The 20,836-nt window shown below is 41.0% G+C and overlaps 1 protein-coding gene across 3 annotated transcripts in view; it reads left to right on the top strand.

The window, feature by feature from the left end:
• The window catches only part of kdm4b (lysine demethylase 4B), a 292,435-nt gene extending 272,591 nt beyond the window's left edge, over window positions 1-19,844 (top strand). For all 3 annotated transcript variants that reach the window (XM_033046656.1, XM_033046657.1, XM_033046658.1), the window contains 4 exons: window positions 5,413-5,580; window positions 7,445-7,564; window positions 10,711-10,803; window positions 15,054-19,844. In XM_033046656.1, the coding sequence (XP_032902547.1) occupies window positions 5,413-5,580; window positions 7,445-7,564; window positions 10,711-10,803; window positions 15,054-15,242 (570 nt within the window). In that variant the 3' untranslated portion in view covers window positions 15,243-19,844. The remainder of the gene's footprint in view (window positions 1-5,412; window positions 5,581-7,444; window positions 7,565-10,710; window positions 10,804-15,053) is intronic.
• Window positions 19,845-20,836: the final 992 nt, after the last annotated feature.

Raw genomic sequence — 20,836 nt, 5'->3', positions numbered from 1 at the left:
GCTCTTTATGATGTTCCAAAATTATATTACCGTTTCAGTATAAAAATCTTTGAAAACTTGAAAGCCTGTTACAAATGTTTAAACTCTCTTGATCCCCAGGATATCCTAATATTTGAAAGTAGTTCATTTGAAACTATCCAGCCAGTTTCCCTTCGAATATTTTAAAAGATGATCAAATAATCCCTTAATCTTCAAATTTTCAGGGAATATATAATTTGTCTAATTTTACTTCATCATTTTACTCCTGAAATGCACATATTGTTCTGATAAATCTTTGCTGCACCTTCCCCATACATACTTTGTAAGGTGTAGTCTCAAAAACTACATGGATATCATTGTGTGGTCGAACCAGAGCTTTGTATAGCTATAAGCATGTTCCAGATGTAAGCTTGTGTTCCAGTTGCAACTACTGATTGTTTTAGGCTATTGATTGTTGTTTGTACCTGACCATTATAATCTATGTATAATCTACATAGACTTTTAATGAGCTAAGTAGGTTATAGCCACAAAATCCCATTTTTTAAATTGATATTCCATATTGATTTATAGCACTTCCATTCACCATTTGTTTTGGGAGGAGATGCAGGCAGTACACTTAAATATTGATATCTGGAAGTGCAACGTTCAGAAATCGTGATTAATTTGAAGGGAAATTATAAACAATGATGGTTACAACATAAAATAAATTTAAGTACAGGAAACATTACAAAGTAAGTGGATTTTATTGGCTGGAAGATGAGGCAATTTTGTTGTTGTAAAGAATGAACAATGGTGATCAGCTCGAAGGAAAGAGCATATTATAGGGAAGGATGGTATACATTTTCAGGGTGTGTTCCAGTAGTTTAAGATACATATTTATGATTGGCATATTTTGTGAAAATTCAAGTACAAACACCAGTCTGTACTGTTAATGGCAGTACACTGGTGTTTTCACACACATCTTCCTTCACAAACATACAGTGCCCTCCTTAATGTTTGGGACAAAGACCCATCATTTATTTATTTGCCTCTGTTCTCCACAATTTGAGATTTGTAATAGAAAAAAATCACGTGGTTAAAGTGCACATTGTCAGATTTTATTAAAGGGTATTTTTATATATTTTGGTTGCACCATGTAGAAATTCCAGCTGTGTTTATATTTAGTCCCCCCCATTTCAGGGCACTATAATGTTTGGGGCACATAGAAACATAGAAATTAGGTGCAGGAGTAGGCCATTCGGCCCTTCGAGCCTGCACCGCCATTCAATATGATCATGGCTGATCATCCAACTCAGTATCCTGTACCTGCCTTCTCTCCCTACCCCCTGATCCCTTTAGCCACAAGGGCCACATCTAACTCCCTCTTAAATATAGCCAATGAACTGGCCTCAACTACCTTCACACGTGTTTGTAATTGCTCAGGTGTGTTTAATTGCCTCCTTAATGCAGGCATAAGAGAGCACCTAGTCTCCATCACCTTTGGAAACTTTTATTGCTGTTTATCAACATGAGGACCAAAGATGTGCCAATGAAAGTCTAAGAAGCCATTATGAGACTGAGAAACAAGAATACAACTGTTAGAGACGTCAGCCTAAAGCTTACCAAAATCAACTGTTCGGAACATCATTAAGAATAAACAGAGCACTGGTGAGTTTACTAATCACAAAGAGACTGGCAGGCCCAAAAAGCTGATGACAGAAGAATTCACTCTATAATAAAGAAAAATCCCCAAACACCTGTCCAACAGATCAGAAACACTCTTCGGGAGTCAGGTGTGGATTTGTCAATGACTGCTGTCCGCAGAAGATTTCATGAACAGAAATACAGAGGCTACACTGCAAGATGCAAACCACTGGTTTGCACTGGTTAGCCGCAAAAATAGGATGGCCAGGTTACAGTTTGCCAAGATGTACTTAAAAGAGCAACCACAGTTCTGGAAAAAGGTCTTGTGGACAGATGAGATGAAGATTAACATATCAGAGTGATGGCAAGAACAAAGTATGGAGGAGAGAAGGAACTGCCCAAGATCCAAAGCATACCACCTCATCTGTGAAACACGGTGGTGGGGGTGTTATGGCCTGGGCACGGATGGCTGCTGAAGGTACTGGCTCACTTATCGTCATTGATGATACAACTGCTGATGGAAGTAGCAAAATTAATTCTGAAGTGTATAGACACATCCTATCTGCTCAAGTTCAAACAAATGCCTTAAAACTCATTGGCCGGCGGTTCATTCTACAGCAAGACAATGATCCCAAACATACTGCTAAAGCAACAAAGGAGTTTCTCAAAGCTAACAAATAGTCATTTATTGAGTGGCCAAGTCAGTCACCTGATCTGAACCCATTTGAACATGCCTTTTATATGCTGAAGAGAAACCTGAAGGGGACTAGCCCCCAATACAAGCATAAGCTAAAGATGGCAGCAATAGAGGCGTGGCAGAGCTTTAAGGGCCTGTCCCACTTATGCGTCCTTGGCTCGCAAATTACGTGACCTTCGTGGTCGCTTGAGGCGTATGGGCACCGTATGGCCGCGCGGGGCCGGTCCCACTTAGAAGAGCGGAGGGGTTAGGAGTTGTGCGGGGCCGGTCCCGACATCGCGCGGGGCTCCGAAATTCTTGCAGTGAACGAAATCTTCGCGCACCAACGGCCTGTCGCGGAACTGACGACCAAAGTGGGGCAGGCCCAAGACCCTGGAGCGACGCAACGTCTCACCTTCAACAGCAGCAGAAGCAGGCAAACGATCGCTGAACTCGGCCTGGGACTCACGGCTGTTGCGGTCCGGATCCGCCCCCACTTCTAATCCCAGAGCCGGGCCAAGAAAATGGAAGATAGACACAAAATGCAGGAGTAACTCAGCGGGACCGGCAGCATCTCTGGAGAGAAGCAATGGGTGACGTTTTGGGTCAAGACCCTTCTTTTCAGGCTGAAGAAGAGTCTCGACATGAAACGTCACCAATTCCTTCTCTCCAGAGATGCTGCCGGGCCCGCTGAGTTACTCCAGCTTTGTGTCCATCTTCAAATGATGTCACGTGCTCCATACAGCTGTGCGTACGCAAGTAATCGCGCCCGACCATGGTGCCCTGAAATGTGTGGACTATGTATAAACACTGCTGTAATTTCTACATGGTGAAACCAACTGTATAAAAATTGCCTTTATTAAAATCTGACAATGTGCATTTTAACTACATGTGATTTATTTTGTTTCTCTTACAAATCTCAAATTGTGGAGTACAGAGGCAAATAAATAAATGATGGGTCTTTGTCCCAAACATTATGGAGGGCACTGTATGAATGACTGTTCAAGCAACTTGAACTGGTTCATTTTTGTGACCAAAAAATTATTTACCATTTGTATAAACCATAGCTTATCTAATTTGTATGCTTGTAAATAAACCATTGCAGTTGCCGAGGAAAGCAGCTGGGATCATCAAAGTGTTCGTAGTGGTCACTGTTGTTCCCAAGGCACAGGCCATCGATACTATTGGCATAGTCCTCATCTGGTGGTTTGTTCTATTTGAATGTTGTAGGTTTGTAGTTTTATAAAGGTTTATTGTTGCACTGGGTTATAAATCAGAATGCTTGCATACCCTTGTGAATCTAAACTTAAATCTAGGTGACAGCTGAGGCACTGTGCCTTATACCTTTGAACCACATGGAGACAAGAATGGAATGGAATACTTTATTGTCACATGTGACTAGGCACAGTGAAATTCTTTGTTTGCATACCCAATGTATACAAATAGCGGCCACCTACAGTGCTGACAAAGTTACAAAGCACGCCGGCTCCTTTTGTTCTTCCCACCCCTACAGCGGTTCCCCCCAGGCTGGGTCCCCATTGTCCTTTGTTCTCCCCACCTCCCCTATTGGCCATTGTTCTTCCCCTTCCCCGCTCCCCCCCTCATGGCGGTTCCGCCCCATGCTGGGCCCTCCATTGTTCTTCCCCTTCCACTTCACTGCGCCCCCCCCACCCCCCAAACCACACTCTCATCGACCATGGATCGACCCGCGAGGCTTCACCACCGCCGAGGCCCCATTGTCATGAGGCTTCACTGCTGCCGAAGTCTCACCGCTGTCAACGGCCCACTTCATGCCTCTGTGTTGTCAATCCATGCCCCAGCCGTTGGCCCCTGCCACAGGTTCCTTCGGCTGCTCCGCCGACCCAGACTCTGACCCGCGAGGCCAACTCCTTCGTCTGAGCCGCGAGGCCCCGGCCGGGCCCCGACCCAAGCGGCGATCCGGGAGGCATCAAGACCACGGCTCCGGCCGTGTTCCCAGTCCACAGCCGTGGCCCGTTGGGAAGCGTTCTGGCCGTGTGGCCCGTCGGGAAAGTGTGGATATCCATGAAATAACTATTAGATCGTGGGATTAGATACTTTGGATGCATGTGTACAAAGTGACCTTAGAAGGGAGAGATAGAAAATGGGCTTTGGAAGGAGAGTATCATGGGAAGAAATCAATTCCTACTAGAGTTTTGAAATGCTTTTATTAGAAATACATAGAAACATAGAAATTAGGTGCAGGAGTAGGCCATTCGGCCCTTCGAGCCTGCACCGCCATTCAATATAATCATGGCTGATCATCCAACTCAGTATCCCGTACCTGCCTTCTCTCCATACCCTCTGATTCCCTTAGCCACAAGGGCCACATCTAACTCCCTCTTAAATATAGCCAATGAACTGGCCTCGACTACCCTCTGTGGCAGGGAGTTCCAGAGATTCACCACTCTCTGTGTGAAAAAAGTTCTTCTCATCTCGGTTTTAAAGGATTTCCCCCTTATCCTTAAGCTGTGACCCCTTGTCCTGGACTTCCCCAACATCGGGAGCAATCTTCCTGCATCTAGCCTGTCCAACCCCTTAAGAATTTTGTAAGTTTCTATAAGATCCCCTCTCAATCTCCTAAATTCTAGAGAGTATAAACCAAGTCTATCCAGTCTTTCTTCATAAGACAGTCCTGACATCCCAGGAATCAGTCTGGTGAACCTTCTCTGCACTCCCTCTATGGCAATAATGTCCTTCCTCAGATTTGGAGACCAAAACTGTACGCAATACTCCAGGTGTGGTCTCACCAAGACCCTGTACAACTGCAGTAGAACCTCCCTGCTCCTATACTCAAATCCTTTTGCTATGAAAGCTAACATACCATTCGCTTTCTTCACTGCCTGCTGCACCTGCATGCCCACTTTCAATGACTGGTGTACCATGACACCCAGGTCTCGCTGCATCTCCCCCTTTCCTAGTCGGCCACCATTTAGATAATAGTCTGCTTTCCTGTTTTTGTCACCAAAATGGATAACCTCACATTTATCCACATACATTCTTTAAAATCATTGAATTATCAGGTGAAAGTGAGAAAATTCTAATATGTAGGTTTAATTTAATTCAGTTGCCTTCCTTTTCTTCCCTTTTATTTTTCCCACACTCATAAACTGTAGCAGAACCGGGAAGTTACATCGGTGTCGTTAGGTCAGACGGTCATTGCAAAAAATAGCCGTGGCCGTTACTGCAAGTGCAGAGTGATTGGAACTGCAGCACAGACCTTCTACGAAATCAACTTTGAAGATGGATCCTACAGTGACAACGTATATCCCGAAAATATTGTTGTAAGTAGCTTATGTCTTTACAGCTTTTCACTCATTTGTTTGTGTAAACGTTCAGTATATCTGTACGCCGATTTTATAACTAGTAGGGTTTTCTTGTAAGGGGTGCATTGACAGCGTTATCCTGAAGAATGGGCATAGTATGACAACATCTGGTTTATCCTTCCCTCTTTACATGTGCCCACTACCTTGCTTGCATCCCCTTCCCATTAAACACCCGCCCTTCTACCTTCTTCATTGACTGACCCTTTAATCCAATTAACCAGTTCAGTTAAGCTCACTCTGCTTTCATGCCCTGATGGTTGCCCATATTTAAATTTAAAATACTATTGCTGGACTCATTCTCTCCTTCAAACTGAACTGCCTTGACGCACCACTTGAGTGGTCATTAATGTCACAACACCAGGTCTTCTCTCTAGTTGGGTCTACAGTGTGTTCTTCAAATAAACTATCTCTAGGCTACTTCTCTCCATCTGTTTCCTCCCCCAGTCTATATGTAGATTAAAATACCTTTCTGACAAGCTCTCATTATTTCATTCTTTATACTTTGTTTACTCTTAAGGGATTCCACATATATCTCCCACATATTATTCCTTCCCATTTATTCTTTCTTGGCTCTACCCAAAAACGGTTTCACATTCTGGCTTCTTAAACTTAGATTATCTCTATCTCTATCATGTTATGGCTATCATATGTACTCGCTAGAATTTAGAAGATTGAGGGGGGATCTTATAGAAACTTACAAAATTCTTAAGGGGTTGGACAGGCTAGATGCAGGAAGATTGTTCCCGATGTTGGGGAAGTCCAGAACAAGGGGTCACAGTTTAAGGATAAGGGGGAAATCTTTTAGGACCGAGATGATGAAAACATTTTTCACACAGAGAGTGGTGAATCTCTGGAATTCTCTGCCACAGAAGGTAGTTGAGGCCAGTTCATTGGCTATATTTAAGAGGGAGTTAGATGTGGCCATTGTGGCTAAAGGGATCAGGGGGTATGGAGAGAAGGCAGGTACAGGGTACTGAGTTGGATGATCAGCCATGATCATATTGAATGGCGGTGCAGTATCGAAGGGCTGAATGGCCTACTCCTGCACCTATTTTCTATGTTTCTATTAAGAGCTGCTTCCTTAAGAATCTGAAGAAGGTTCTCGACCCAAAACGTCACCCATTCCTTCTTTACAGAGATGCTGCTTGTCCCGTTGCGTTACTCCCGCATTTTGTGTCAATCTTTTGTGTAAACCAGCATCTGCAGTTCCTTCAAAGAATATATCTAATAACACTCTAGGTACCCGAGCTTAGTCCAGTCCTAGGATTACCAGCGGCACTGTGGCGCAGCGGTAGAGTTGCTGCCTTACAGTGCCAAGAGACCCGGGGTTGACTATGACTATGGAGGCTTGTCTGTAAGGAGTTTGTATGTTCTTCCCGTAACTTATGTGGGTTTTCTCCGGGTTCTCTGGTTTCCTCCCACACTCCAAAGACGTACAGGTTTGTAGGCTAATTGGTTTGGTATAATTGTAAATTGTCCCTAATGTGTGTAGGATAGTGTTAGTGCGCGGCGATCGCTGGTCGGCGCGTGACAGTGGGCTGAAGGTCCTGTTTCCGCTCTGTAGCTCTAAACGAAACCAAAATGTGACAATAAATAATACCAATCTTGCCTTTCAACTGCACGACTCAGCTTTAAGTGATCATTGATTATAATCTTGTTTAATCCGATTAAAAGGAGATTATGTTTTAATTAAGGGGAGAAGTTTTATCACACAGTTTGAAGCTAGTCCAATTGTCGTTATTGTTTTAACTTAAATTTCAGAGAGGTAGCCTTTCCTTGAGAATGCTGTTCCACATTATGCATTTCTTTGCTCTCTGTACAGAGCAGGGACTGTGTACAGCATGGTTCACCCACTGAAGGGGACATCATCCAGGTGCGATGGACTGACAGCCGGGTATACAGTGCAAAGTTTGTTGGTTCCCAGGTCAGATACAACTATCAGGTAAGTCTAAATTCATGTATTCCTTTCTGAATGACACGTGCAGCAACGTGTTATGAATGGACATATTCTGCATTTTGCTCAAATATTCCATCACTGCACATTTTACACTCATTGTTGGGGACCCAGGAGACTATTGTAGGGCATGGGCATATTCAATTTAAATTTCTCTTTCGTCTTTAGCTTTCTAGAATTTGAGTCCAGCCACTTTCGGTAATCTGCTTCAGAAACTGTTCAGCTTCTTACTTCTGGTTTTCCATTCTACGTGAAAAATATTCTATTTTCTCCAGCTTTCCTTACCTTCAACCCTTAACAAATGCCATATACCCAAGAAACATTTCTTTCTGTACATTATCTACCAGCTGTGTATGATTCAGAGATAAATTTTACAGCATACAACACCTTTAGAATGGGGAGATAAATAAATAGCAGCATAAACACATCAAATCTACAAATAGATGCAGACCAAATGACACCATGCGCCTGCCATTTAAAAGATCTAGGCTAAATCTTTAACCTCACATAAAATTAGCCCAGATCTTGTTGAATGGCAGATCGTTTGAATCATTGAATTGTTTAATATCCAGAAACATATTGATCTCTGCCTTGAATGCAGTTAATGACTGAACTCCAAGGTAGAGGACCCAAAAAGTGCTCTACCTACTGAATGATAAAATGTCGCCTCAGTTTAGTTCTTTGTCTATGACCCTTAGCCAGGGAAGCATCCTCCTGGCAACTACCCTGTCAAGCTCTCTTTGCATGTTTAAATGAAGTCACATATCACTCTTCTAAACTCTAGAGGGGAGAAACCGAACCCCCTCAATCTGCTCGGTATGCCAGGCCTCACTCCCTCAGAAGCCCGTCTGGTGAATCCTCATTCCAGTCCTCCTATGATAAATATATTTGGTTTAGCTAAAAATCCAAAATTGTACAGAGTATTCCAAGATCTGCATACTTTTACTCAAATCTTACTGTAAAAAAGACCACTATAGCATTTCTCTGTTCCATTATCTTTACTTTTAGTGAGTTCCATACAAGGATGCCCACTTCTCTCTGAAAGGCACCGTACCAATTTGCCACTATTTAACAAATACCCAGCAACTTTCTCTTCTGCCAAAATGAATATCCACACATTGTTCCTCTGGACTCCATGTGCCCCCTTATTACAGGTTCTCCGGCCTTGTCTATGATTCATACATGTTTCTGAGGGACCTCTTTACAAGATTATTAACTCTTCCTCATTGCACAGTACTTGATATAAAACGATGACTGTTCCCTCATCAATCATTCAACATACTGATCAAAAAATCCATCCTGTGAACTTTATAGGAATTCATCTTATGCATTATTGGTACTAATTGGATTTCCACAGTCTGTATGGAAATTAATGTCCCCAAAGATTAATGTATGACCCCGTTTCAAAATATCTAACATCCTTATTTAAACTGCATCCTACACTACAACAACTACTGGGTGGCCAGCAAACAACTCACACCAATATTTTCTACCACCAAAGCTTTTTTGCTGCGTGCTATCCAGTCGGTGGAAAGACCAATACATTATTACATTCAAGCCATTCACAGTGCACAGATACAGGATAACGGGAGTATTAAAAGCATATTTAGAGTAAGAAATGCTATACATTATTACTATCGACCCATCCACAGTGCACAGATACAGGATAAAAGGAATATTAAGAAGGGCATAGTTAGAATAGGAAATGCTGCTGCTGGAGTAGAGATTTAAAAGAGTGCAGCGATTTTAATGAATGCAGATCCACTTCTGGGACCAGTAGGCAGTGAGAGTGGTAAATGGAATTAAAACGTATCTGCCAAGATCTAACACAACGGCAGAATAGGCTCAAGGAGGTGGATGGTCTTATTTGTAATTCTATGTCCCATGTTTTTTTTTTTTAAGTTACATTATTACAAATCTAAACTGTGGGACATCATCTTTATTGAGGAGGATCAAATATGTTTGATGCTTAGAGTGATTTAAAAGACCTGTGGCTTTTAAGAGAAAGGGGTAACTAATGGAGGCACAGTTGTTGCGTTTAATGGTCTCAAGAGAGAATAAGTTAGATAGTGTGCAGGAAAGAATGCTGGTTTAAATCGAAGGTAGACACAAAATGCTGGAGTAACTCAGCTGGACAGGCAGCATCTCAGGAGAGAAGGAATGGGTTGGGTTTCGGGTCGAGACCCTTCTTCAGACTGATGTCAGCGGAGTGGGCGGGACAAAGATAGAATGTAGTCGGAGATAGTAAGACTGGTGGGAGAATTGGGAAAGGGGAGGAGATGGAGAGAGAGGGAAAACAAGGGTTATTTGAAGTTAGTAAATTAAATGGTGATTGTTCAGTGGGAATGTTTTCAACACCTGGTGCACACTCACTCTAATTCATTCTCCGAAGAAAAAAATACAAATAACTTATCCCAAATGTCATGTGGCACAAACAGCAAAGTTCAAATGGAAAAACTATGAAATTCTGTTAATAGTTAAAGGAAGTTTCTCTATCAGGAGTTGAAAGCAAAAGCCTGGTATAAAAAATATCCAGTTCTCACATGTCAAATGAGACTGCGTAATTGATGAAAAGTTGGGCTGAAAAGGAGCTAGATATGCCAGTATGATGTTGGATTTGGCTAAAACATGGCCTTAATCTTATCCAGAAGAAAATTGCAATTGTTTTGTTCTCTGTCATACATTTCCTTCAGTTTATTCAGAAATAATAAACAATTGCCTAGTAACCTGCTGCCATCTACTGTCAAAAATTGAATCAGCAACAGCATTTGCATTTGTATAGCACCTTTAATGTAAAGCATCCCTAAATGCTACACCAGTGCAGATTAAACAACGGATTATCACAGTGATGCACAAAGAGTTATTGCAATAGATGGCGAAAAGCTTGATCAAGTGGCCAAGATTATAATACCCACCTGAAGAAGACTGGTAGAGATAGTGAGGTTTGGGAGCGGATTCTACAACTAAGCCGCAGCTGCTGGTATGCCAAGATGAAAATGAGGGTGCGAAGAAGCCAGAGGCCATGGAGAGTTATAGAACAAGAGGAGGTCACAGTGAGAAAGAATGATGTGAAACTAAGTTAACAGCCTTAATGCCAGTCTTTGGTTATATGTCTAATTCTTTACTTGTGACAGGTGGAGTTTGAGGGAAGCTCTCAGCTGACCTTGAAGAGAGAAGAGATTTTCACACTGGATGATGAGCTACCAAAGCATGTCAAATTACAACTAGTGAGTTCCAAACCCCCCATTATATATCATACTGCCCTTTAGCTTGTAATGTGTTTGTTTACCAAATTTTTAGCTAACAGTGGTAAGAATGGTGGAAGTCAATTGTCGAGTGCAAAGTGCTCCTACCTAATAAAGTTGGAATTTTCCCCCCTCAAATTGGAATTTTTCTCCCCAAGGTTAAGACTTATCTTTATTCATAACTATCTTAAGACTGATGGGATTGTAATTATATTCCCCAAATGCTCTTCTACTGAAACACCAGTCACCTGACAAGGCTAATTTCCCAATACAAGATCCAATATGATCCCTCCTCAAATTGAACTATGCACATACTGTGTCAAGAAACTCTCTTTGATACACGTGACAAATTCTGCCCCATCTAAGTCTTTTGGACGAAGGAAGTCCCAGTAAATATTGGGAACGTTAAAGTCACCCATTACAACAACCCTGTTGCTTTTATATCTTTCCATAATCAGTCTGCATATCTGTTTCTCTATTTCCTGCTGACTATTGGGGGGGGGGGGGGCTATATATTCCTATTAGAATGATTGTACCTTTCTTATTTTTGAGCGTTACTCATATTACCTCAGTGGGTGAACCCTTCACCATGTCCTCACTGAGTGCCACTGTGGGTTTCTCTCTGATTAGTTACACAATTTATCCACCATTTCTTCCCTCGCACATTTGAAACATTGAAACCCTGGAAAGTTGAGCTTCCAGTCCTGTCCCTCTTGCAACCGAGTCTCTGTAATGTCCACAACACCATAGTTCTGAACACTGATCGAAGTTGATCCTCATTACTCAATATCTTCCCTGCATTTAAATAAATTTACATCAGCCCAAATGTAGAAACAAAGATTGACTGATGCTGGTTTATTCCACAAAGTGCTGGAGTAACTCAGTGGTCGGTCCTGTTCTCTCCTCGCCTCCAGGTCTTCACCCCACCCCTTATTTTCAGTCTGAAGAAGGGTCCCGACCTGAAACGTCACCCATCTTTTTCCTCCAAAGATGCTTCCTGACCTGCTGAGTTACTCCAGCACTTTGTGTCTGCTTTTATAAAGCAGCATCTGCAGTTCCTTGTTTCAACTTAACATCTATCTGCAGATTTGTTTCTGACTAATTAAAAGACATGAGTGAAAACACTGGAACCTGCATTTGTGCTCTTGAATTAAGGAAAAAGACTTTGAAATAGCACAATCCATGCATTTTACAGCCAGTGAAATACTTTTGAAGAATAACACAATTGTAAAGTGAAGAGAAAGCCTGCGAACCTCTAATCTGGGCTATAATTGAACAAGAGATTGACATTTTTTTTCCTGAGCAAAAATCAAACCGCTGGAGGAACTTGATGGGTAAAGCAGTATCTGTGGAGGAATGGGCAGACAATTTTGCAGGCAAGGATCCTTCTTCAGAATCCTACACAATCAATATTCTGGGAGTCACCACTGACCAGAAGCTCATTGGCTGAGGCATGTACAGTGCCCTCCTTAATGTTTGGAACAAAGACCCATCATTTATTTATTTGCCTCTGTTCTCCACAATTTGAGATCTGTAATAGGAAAAAATCACATGTAGTTAAAGTGAACATTGTCAGATTTTAATAAAGGGTATTTTTATACATTTTGGTTTCACCATGAAGAAATTACAGCTGTATTTATACATAGTCCCCCCCCCCCCCCCCCCCCCCCCGGCACCATAATGTTTGGGACACATAGCTTCACAGGTGTTTGTAATTGCTCAGGTGTGTTTAAATGCCTCCTTAATGCAGATATAAGAGAGCTCTCAGCACCTAGTCTTTCCTCCAGTCTTTCCGTCAACTTTGGAAACTTTTATTGCTATTTATCAACATGAGGACCAATATTGTGTCAATGAAAGTCAGAGGCCATTATGAGTGAGAAACAAGGATAAAACTGTTAGAGACGTCAGCCAAACCTTAGGCTTACCAAAATCAACTGTTTGGAACATCATTAAGAAGAAACAGAGCACTGGTGAGTTTACTAATCACAAAGGGACTGGCAGGCCAAGGAAGATGATGACAGAAGAATTCTCTCTATCATAAAGAAAAATCCCCAAACACCTGTCCGACAGATCAGAAACACTCTTCAGGAGTCGAGTGTGGATTTGTCAATGACTACTGTCCGCAGAAGACTTCACGAACAGAAATACAGAGGCTACACTGCAAGATGCAAACCAGTGGTTAGCCACAAAAATAGGATGGCCAGGTTACAGTTTGCCCAGAAGTACTTAAAAGAGCAACCACAGTTATGGAAAAAGGTCTTGTGGACAGATGAGATGAAGATTAACATATCAGAGTGATGGCAAGAACAAAGTATGGAGGAGAGAAGGAAATGCCCAAGATCCAAAGCATATCATCTCATCTGTGAAACACGGTGGTGGGGGTGTTATGGCCTGGGCATGTATGGCTGCTGAAGGTACTGGCTCACTTATCTTCATTGATGATACAACTGCTGATGGTAGTAGTGTAATGCATTCTAAAGTGTATAGACACATCCTATCTGCTCAAGTTCAAACAAATACCTCAAAACATATTGGCCGGCGGTTCATTCTACAGAAAGTCAATCACCCGATCTGAACCCAATTGAGCATGCCTTTTATATGCTGAAGAGAAAACTGAAGGGGACTAGCCTCCAAAACGAGCATAAGCTAAAGATGGCTGCAATACAGGCCTGGCAGAGCATCACCAGAGAAGACGCCCAGCAACTGGGGGTATATGAATCGCAGACTTCAAACGGTCATTGCATGCAAAGGATGTGCAACAAAATACTAAACATGACTACTTTCATTCACATGATATTGCTGTGTCCCAAACATTATGGTGCCCTGAAATATGTGGGCTATGTATAAACACTGCTCTAATTTCTACCTGGTGAAACCAAAATTTATTAAAAAATGCCTTTATTAAAATCTGACAATGTACACTTTAAGCACATGTGATTTTTTTTTTCTATTACAAATCTCAAATTGTGGAATAAGAGGCAAATAAATAAACGAAGGGTCTTTGTCCCAAGCATTGTGGAGGGTACTGTAAATATTGTGGCTATAAGAACAGACTAAGTCTATGGCCTGTTATTTGCCTTTTAACTCCTAAAGCCTTTCTACAATCTACAAAGGAGTCTGATAAAATACACTCTACTTGTCAGGATGAATGCAGTGCCAACAACATTCAAGATGCTTGACACTATGCAGGACCAAGTAATCCACACTGTCAGCTCCTTATCAACCATTATAAACATTCATTCCCTCCACCACTGCCTTGTGCACCATCTACAGAATACCTTGCAGTTCCTCACTTGGGCTACTCCAGTAACATCTCCCAAATCTGTGACCTCTACACCAAGGTGTTCAATGTCAGTGCATCACCGCCACTTGTAGATTTCCCTCCATGTTTTGCAGTATCCTCACTTGGAAATATATCAGATTTGTAGTCTAAAAGTTGGAATTCCCTCCCACTATCACTCTGAGAGTATCTTCAGAAGTACTTCAAGAAGATGGCTCACCATCACGTTCTCAAGGGCAATTAAAAATGGGATTAAAATGCTGGCCTTGCCAGTAACAACTAGATGCCAAATGGTAATTTAACATTTTGAGCATACTCTATACCTCAGTTGGCCATGGATGTGGAATAACATCCAGCAGTGCTGTGTGGTGTTGCTGAGGGTGTAAAATCAACGGTGTTCCATTTCTCCTTCATACTCTAAAATTTACCAAAAATATATAGCTTTAATTTTTCACCTTGTGTTTGGTTGTGGTGTGCATTTTCAGACTTGGAGAGGTTGGTCAGAAAAGTGTACAATGAATGTCAGATCTGTGTGGCTTACCTGGGCATGTGCATCAGCAGACTGAGGTCCAAATGCCTTGCTCTGGGGTTAAATTTGTCATGAATCATTATTCTTACAGGAGGCAAATATATTTCAATCAAGATATATTAATCTCAACATATTAAATATCGAAATTTGCTTTGACTTACATCCATTATTCCACTTGAATATTTTCCCTATGGGTAACATTTAAATGAAGCACAGAATTACAATTGTTTGTTGATAATCTCCTTATCTTTAGTCCGAACATTTGGAACCCATTTTATGGATTCATTATAATTTGTAGTTTGTTAAACTGAAATCATTTGGATTTGATGCCCCTTCAAAGCATCTTTTCACAAAGTGCTGTCTTAGTTTTGCTGTAAAACATTGGATTCACTTCATCCTCTCACAATCTCGTTGAATTTACAGTCACTGCTAAACTCCCAGCATGAGGAAGTTTTCTCGGGAGAGGAGGAGAAAGATGAAAAGAAGACTCAGTCAACGAACTCTAAGTTCCTCAATGACTACAGCCAGAAAGATTACACCCAGAATCCTGAATATCTTACATTTATGGAAAACCTCTTTCATCCTTCCTACCAGCAGGGATATATTAATTAAAAAGAAAAAAAAAATGTGTTTGAGAGTTTTACCTTTGTTTTGAGGTTTTCAGTGGAGAGCAAAATGTCTTTGTGTTTAGCAAATGAATTCAATTTAAACAAAAAAAAGTTGTAGCAAAGACTCAACAGTAAATACTGTGAGCCATCTTCTACGAAGGTGCTAAACAAAATCAGAAATGAACTACTGAATCTGCCTTGAGGTTTCAATCACATCTCTTGTAAATAGAAAGAAAAGTTGTGTGTGAGGTCTGATTTTTATTTTGAAAGTCTTGGGTTTAAGAAAAAGGAGAGAACAAATTGCACCATTTTTCTAGCTTTTGTGTGTTTATCCTCGGCATGTTTGAACCAAAGCAATATTTGCTACTGTTGTAGGATGTGGTAGTGTCGATATGAAGAAAGCCAATGTTACTCTTTTGATTTTGTCCAAACAAGTTTCAGGTACAGTATTTTTTGTTAGCTGAATTTAGAAGAATTTAAAAATGAAACATAAGTAAACGGTCTCTATTTCTGAATTGTTTTAGTTTCCAGTCGGGAAAAATCATTTTAACACCTAGTTGCAGCTAATTGCATGATGTATTAAATCCCCAATTGGCAGGTCTTCTGCCTCTGTGGTTCCTTGAACAGAAAGGGATTTATTGTTAACATCGTTTACTGGAGTTTAGATTGAACACATCTTTTGCGTGTCTGTGCACGGAGTAAAAAAGAGCAGCTTTACCATTTGCAAAAGTTATAGCATCTTTTAATTTTTTTCCAATTTGACTTCTGCATTTGCATATTTGCATTATGACTTCTGATTTAGGGTGAAAAGAGACAGCTGAGAAGGGGCGACATGTGAAAGGAATGCTGAGCCAGTGATCTCAAAACAAATCTAAGTCATATTTCGACAGATTCCAGGTTTGCTGGGAATGCTGAGGCTCTGACTTTTTTGTCCATTTTTTAAACTAAATATCTAAATTATTTAAGGTCTGCTTCACTTGTGATTACAGCTGAAGCTAAGATAAACTCACTAGAATTCATATGGGTTGCCACAAAGCAAATGCCTAACCATCCATACAGAAAGCCTTGTGTATCCAACCTTCTCTTTGCCCACCCCAGGTTGTTAATGTTGTCTTGTTGTCTGTAATGTTTATCCTTACTATAATTTGTGCTGTGAGAGGCTCAAAACTAAAATATTATTGGTTCTCAATAATTAAAATAGGCACTTTTATTAAACTTACTTGAATCGCGTTGAGCGACATTTCCTAGAAACAGTTGAGTCGGTTACCAATCTCAAATTCTATTAATTAGAAACCAATATACTTATATAAGTTCAGAGGTACTCTTATACCGATTTTGTTATTGCCCTGTTGTAATTGTTTCATCTCAATATGTTGTTTCATTTTGCTGTGAATGATGGCTCCATAACTGGAGCATTCAAACCAGTGGCTCTTCTGAGCAATTTGGAGCAGGTTGAAGTTGTACTGCACCAGTTCCAATGTGTGAGTTAACTTCCCCCTTCCCCTCACCCCTTTAGCTGTGCCATCAGGAAAAGATGGTGGAGAATATGGATTTTTTTTTTGGCTCAGTTGGAAGAAAACAGATGGACATAATCTTAACATTATTTTTTACATACAATAGCATGGTCACTAACCTTGCAATGGTAGGGTGGCATAATAAATGGTGAAATTTATGGTTGGAAGGAATTGGAACACGTGTGTGTGAGAGAGGGAGAAGGGACTCGGGTCAAGATGATCGAACTGAGTTAGTTCCTGTGATTGGAAGAAATGTTGGTATCGTACACCTGGTGCGAGATGAGATGAAGCAAGAATGAAAATGGAATTGAAAGGTGGTTATTATCAGCAACTCCATTTTGATGATCCTGTACAAAATGCATCATGTCACTATTAAATATTTTAAATTATTCCTTCCACAAAATGTCAGACTTAAAACACTATTAATAAAGTAAATTTTCAGCCTTTGCATTAGAACTAGGATGTCTAGTTTAGAAGTATGGTGGCCTTGTATGGAATACAGTAGCAAATAAGTTGTGTCTCGGGTAGATGGTTAGTGAAGGCTGATCTTTGTAATTCCAAGTGTCTAAATTGCGAACCTTTCCCCTTTACGCGACTCTACCAAATTTGGTGAGTTTTGTGTCATTTCTAAAAAGAAATATCCATCTGTAACATTTACCAATTAATTTGCGCAGCTTCATCAATATAATTTTCAATTACATGTGAGCATTAATTTTTTATCTTGTGGCTAGAGTGTCTTATATGGCTCCTCATTGTTTCTAGTTGTACAGGACTCAAACAATAAATAACATTCAAAATTCAGCTGTAAATCTTATTCTTAATAGTTTATATGTTGGGTAATATTAAGCCCCTTCCTGGTCAGCAGCCTTTCTCAGTATCTTGAGTGGTGTTTAATTTGGTTGAATTTATTAACAGTTGCATTAATTGTAATCTAATGAGATGAGAGCATCCTTGAAAAGAAAATGATCACACTATTACCTTGTAAAAAGTGGCCAGGAACCAGACTAACCTTAGCTGCACAGCACAGCTTTGTGTCCTGTTCAAAATTCAGCAAATCACCAGTTACATAACGCGTTTTGTGCACACTTTTACACAAGCACTACTGCTTAGTTCGTTCTAAACTTCAGAGGTTTTGGCTACTGTTCAATGCTGTCAAGAAAGGGGATAAAATATTGTTTTTTTTAAAGGAGAAAGCCATAAAGAGGACCAATAATATAGAGTGTCTGCTGTACCCCTTGCTACCTAGTTAACTTTGAGCCCAAAATCACATTACAGAGAGGAAGATTTAATGGAGCATGATATGTTTTAAATTAGTTTGATCATTGCATGCACACTGTTTCCCTTGAACGTGACATACCCATACTGCAGTCCTCTCAAGACTACAGTGGACAAGAGTCTAAGACAGTTTTCCCTGATACCATCCCTGCAGATCCTTCCACACTCTCAGTTAATCTGCAAATCCCCAAGGGGATTTCTAGTGCAATCTGTGATAAGGGTCTATGAGGCTCTATTGTAATAAACCATTAAATGAATCTGTCTGCTTTGGACTATTCCAGTTTACACCAGACAGAGCACTGGCGTCTACCCTGCAGAACCACCAGCAGTCTTGCAGCCACATGGAAATCCAAACAATAATTAAAAGTTCAGCCAACTGTGAGAAAGAGAGAGAGTGTGGTTGTATGTAAAATGCCTGAAGGTGAACATTAGAGTTGCAACATTTTATTAACTTTTGTAATTGCGTGTTCATATAGTTTGTGTTAAGGTAAAGGTACATGAGAAAGCAATCTTTATAATATTGATGGTACTGTAAGCAAGTATCTCTAAGGTCCTGTTTATCGGATTGCTGAAAAATGTATTTTCATCTAAAAGTGGCTTCCAGTTCAGCCAATTATTGAAGTGCATGGATTGTTAAAAAAAAAAAGTAAGAAAACTTGTACACGATATATTGCAGGGTAACATTGGACAAAATGAACAGATTTCAAATCTGCATGTTGTTGTTGGAAGATATTCCCTTTTCAACATGTCAATGTAGTAGTACTTTGCCTCGTCTAGAATGGGCTCGGAAAGAAGTTGAACCATATGGGCCAAGTTCCAGTTCTGGACTGAATTGAGGTAGCTGATCTTAGTCAAACCACAAATGTGAGATAAAGTTAGATATTTTGTCCATCACCAGCCAAATCAAATTTATCAAATTCAAGAAATGCAGATTTGAATTTGTAAATCTAAGGAAGTACATTCTAACACAAGTACATTGGATGGCTTCAGCATCTTCTCATAAATGTTGCAAAATAAAAACAAGCGTGTGGAATATTTCTGTTGTGGGATTGTTCTGCATTGGGCTGTGGGAATATGTAACTTTTGCAGCAGCTAGTAATATGGTATTAGGTCATTGGTGCCCAGGTTCACTGGGATCTTTGAGACTTCACCCTCACTGGGCAAGAATTAGATTCCCTGGTAGACACAAAATGCTTGAGTAACTCAGTGGGACAGGCAGCATCTCTGGAGAGAAGGAATGGGTGATATTTCATGTTGAGACCCTTCTTCCTTGGTGTTCCCTGGTGTTCGGGTGCTTTTTGGAGATAAATGTCTAAACAGGATAGCAAAAATTGCATTATCACGAATATTGATGCCGAAGGTATAACTCATGAGTACCAAATGCCTGAAGATGAAAGCAGAACACAAATGTTTTGTCATCAGTACCTGGGGAAACTGTCAAAGACAAGTTGCATAGTATTAATTAGTCAGTGATAATAAGAGCATCTTGCTTTACTCAAATCCCTTTTTCCTTATTACATTTGTACGAATGTAATCATTAATGTTTTCCGCAATAGTACAATTAACATGCATTTGATTACAAAGAAATGTTGCTTGCATTACCTGTCGATTTATTACAACTGTGGATTGCAAAGTACGTAGTAGTGGAGGGTGGGAGGGACTGATTTGCTTCATTCATTTTGCAAATACTGTACATTTTTAAATTTGTAAGTATGATTTAATGGAATTGGACTTGTTGGATTTCAGTGTCTTGTACTTACGTTTTCCTATTGGTTTGCCCTGGGTTGGTAATGAAATAAAAGTGAAATGGCATTGCAGTTTAAATATCTCAGCGTGATCTGTAACGTGACTTTTTACTATGAATTATTGAGTTGACCCATCCTACACATGCTCAGTAGATCCCTGCATTTTCTTTATAAGACAAACAGTAAAAAAGCTGTGACTAAGATTATTATGGTTAATTAAAAAGAGGTCAGACTTTAGGCACTGATTAAATTAACAGAGCTTCAAACCAGTCTGGGAACTGATGAGAGTGTAAATCATGAATATGTTTCTTCAATAATACATTATTGTGCATGTGAAATGCTTTGTTTTGTATACAACTTGGTAAAATCATATAGTAGACCTCACTTAGGCAGTACGTAAGTGTTGCCATGTCTCTGGCACTGACAAAGTTACAAAAGTTCACCAACCAGTCCTATCTTCTGCCTGCTCTATACGTGGCTTCCGGCGCCCCCCCCCCCCCATCGTTCTTGGCGTGCCCTCCCCATTGTTCTTGGCAGCCCCCTCCGTCTCCATCGTTCTTGGCAGCCCCACGCCAGGTCCCCACATCGTTCTCGCCACTCCCTCCTGCCAGGTCCCTCCTTCGTTCTCGGCGGACCCCCTCATCCTTTTTGGCTCCCCCCACCCCCCGCATGGACCCCCTTTCGTTCTCAACGGCCCTCTGCCGGCTAGCTCTCAACTGCCCTCCTCACTTTTTATGTCCACCTACGGTCTTATCATCCACCTATGCTCTCGACTGTCCTCGGGCAGCGACCCTCCTCGGGCAGCGCCAGGGCCCGTGGACGCTGGAGACTGCGGCGAACGAGCCAGGCCAACCGGGTGAGTCCTCAGTCCTGCTGGAGGGCTTGGCCTCAGCTCATTGGGATACTCCCAGTGTGCGATTCACCAGGATACTCCTGGCACGTGGCTCGCCGAGATACTCCGTACACCGAATGTCGATTGGGGGAGAGTCGGTGCTAAAGGCCTGGCCAGATAACCAGTCACTCGAATAGCAAGAGAAGAAACATGGGTACACCTATTGTGGCAA

This window comes from Amblyraja radiata, chromosome 29, assembly GCF_010909765.2.
Source record: "Amblyraja radiata isolate CabotCenter1 chromosome 29, sAmbRad1.1.pri, whole genome shotgun sequence".
Lineage (NCBI taxonomy): Eukaryota > Metazoa > Chordata > Chondrichthyes > Rajiformes > Rajidae > Amblyraja > Amblyraja radiata.
The sequence above is the reverse complement of the archived record's forward strand: the minus strand, read 5'-3'. Positions and strand labels throughout refer to the sequence as shown.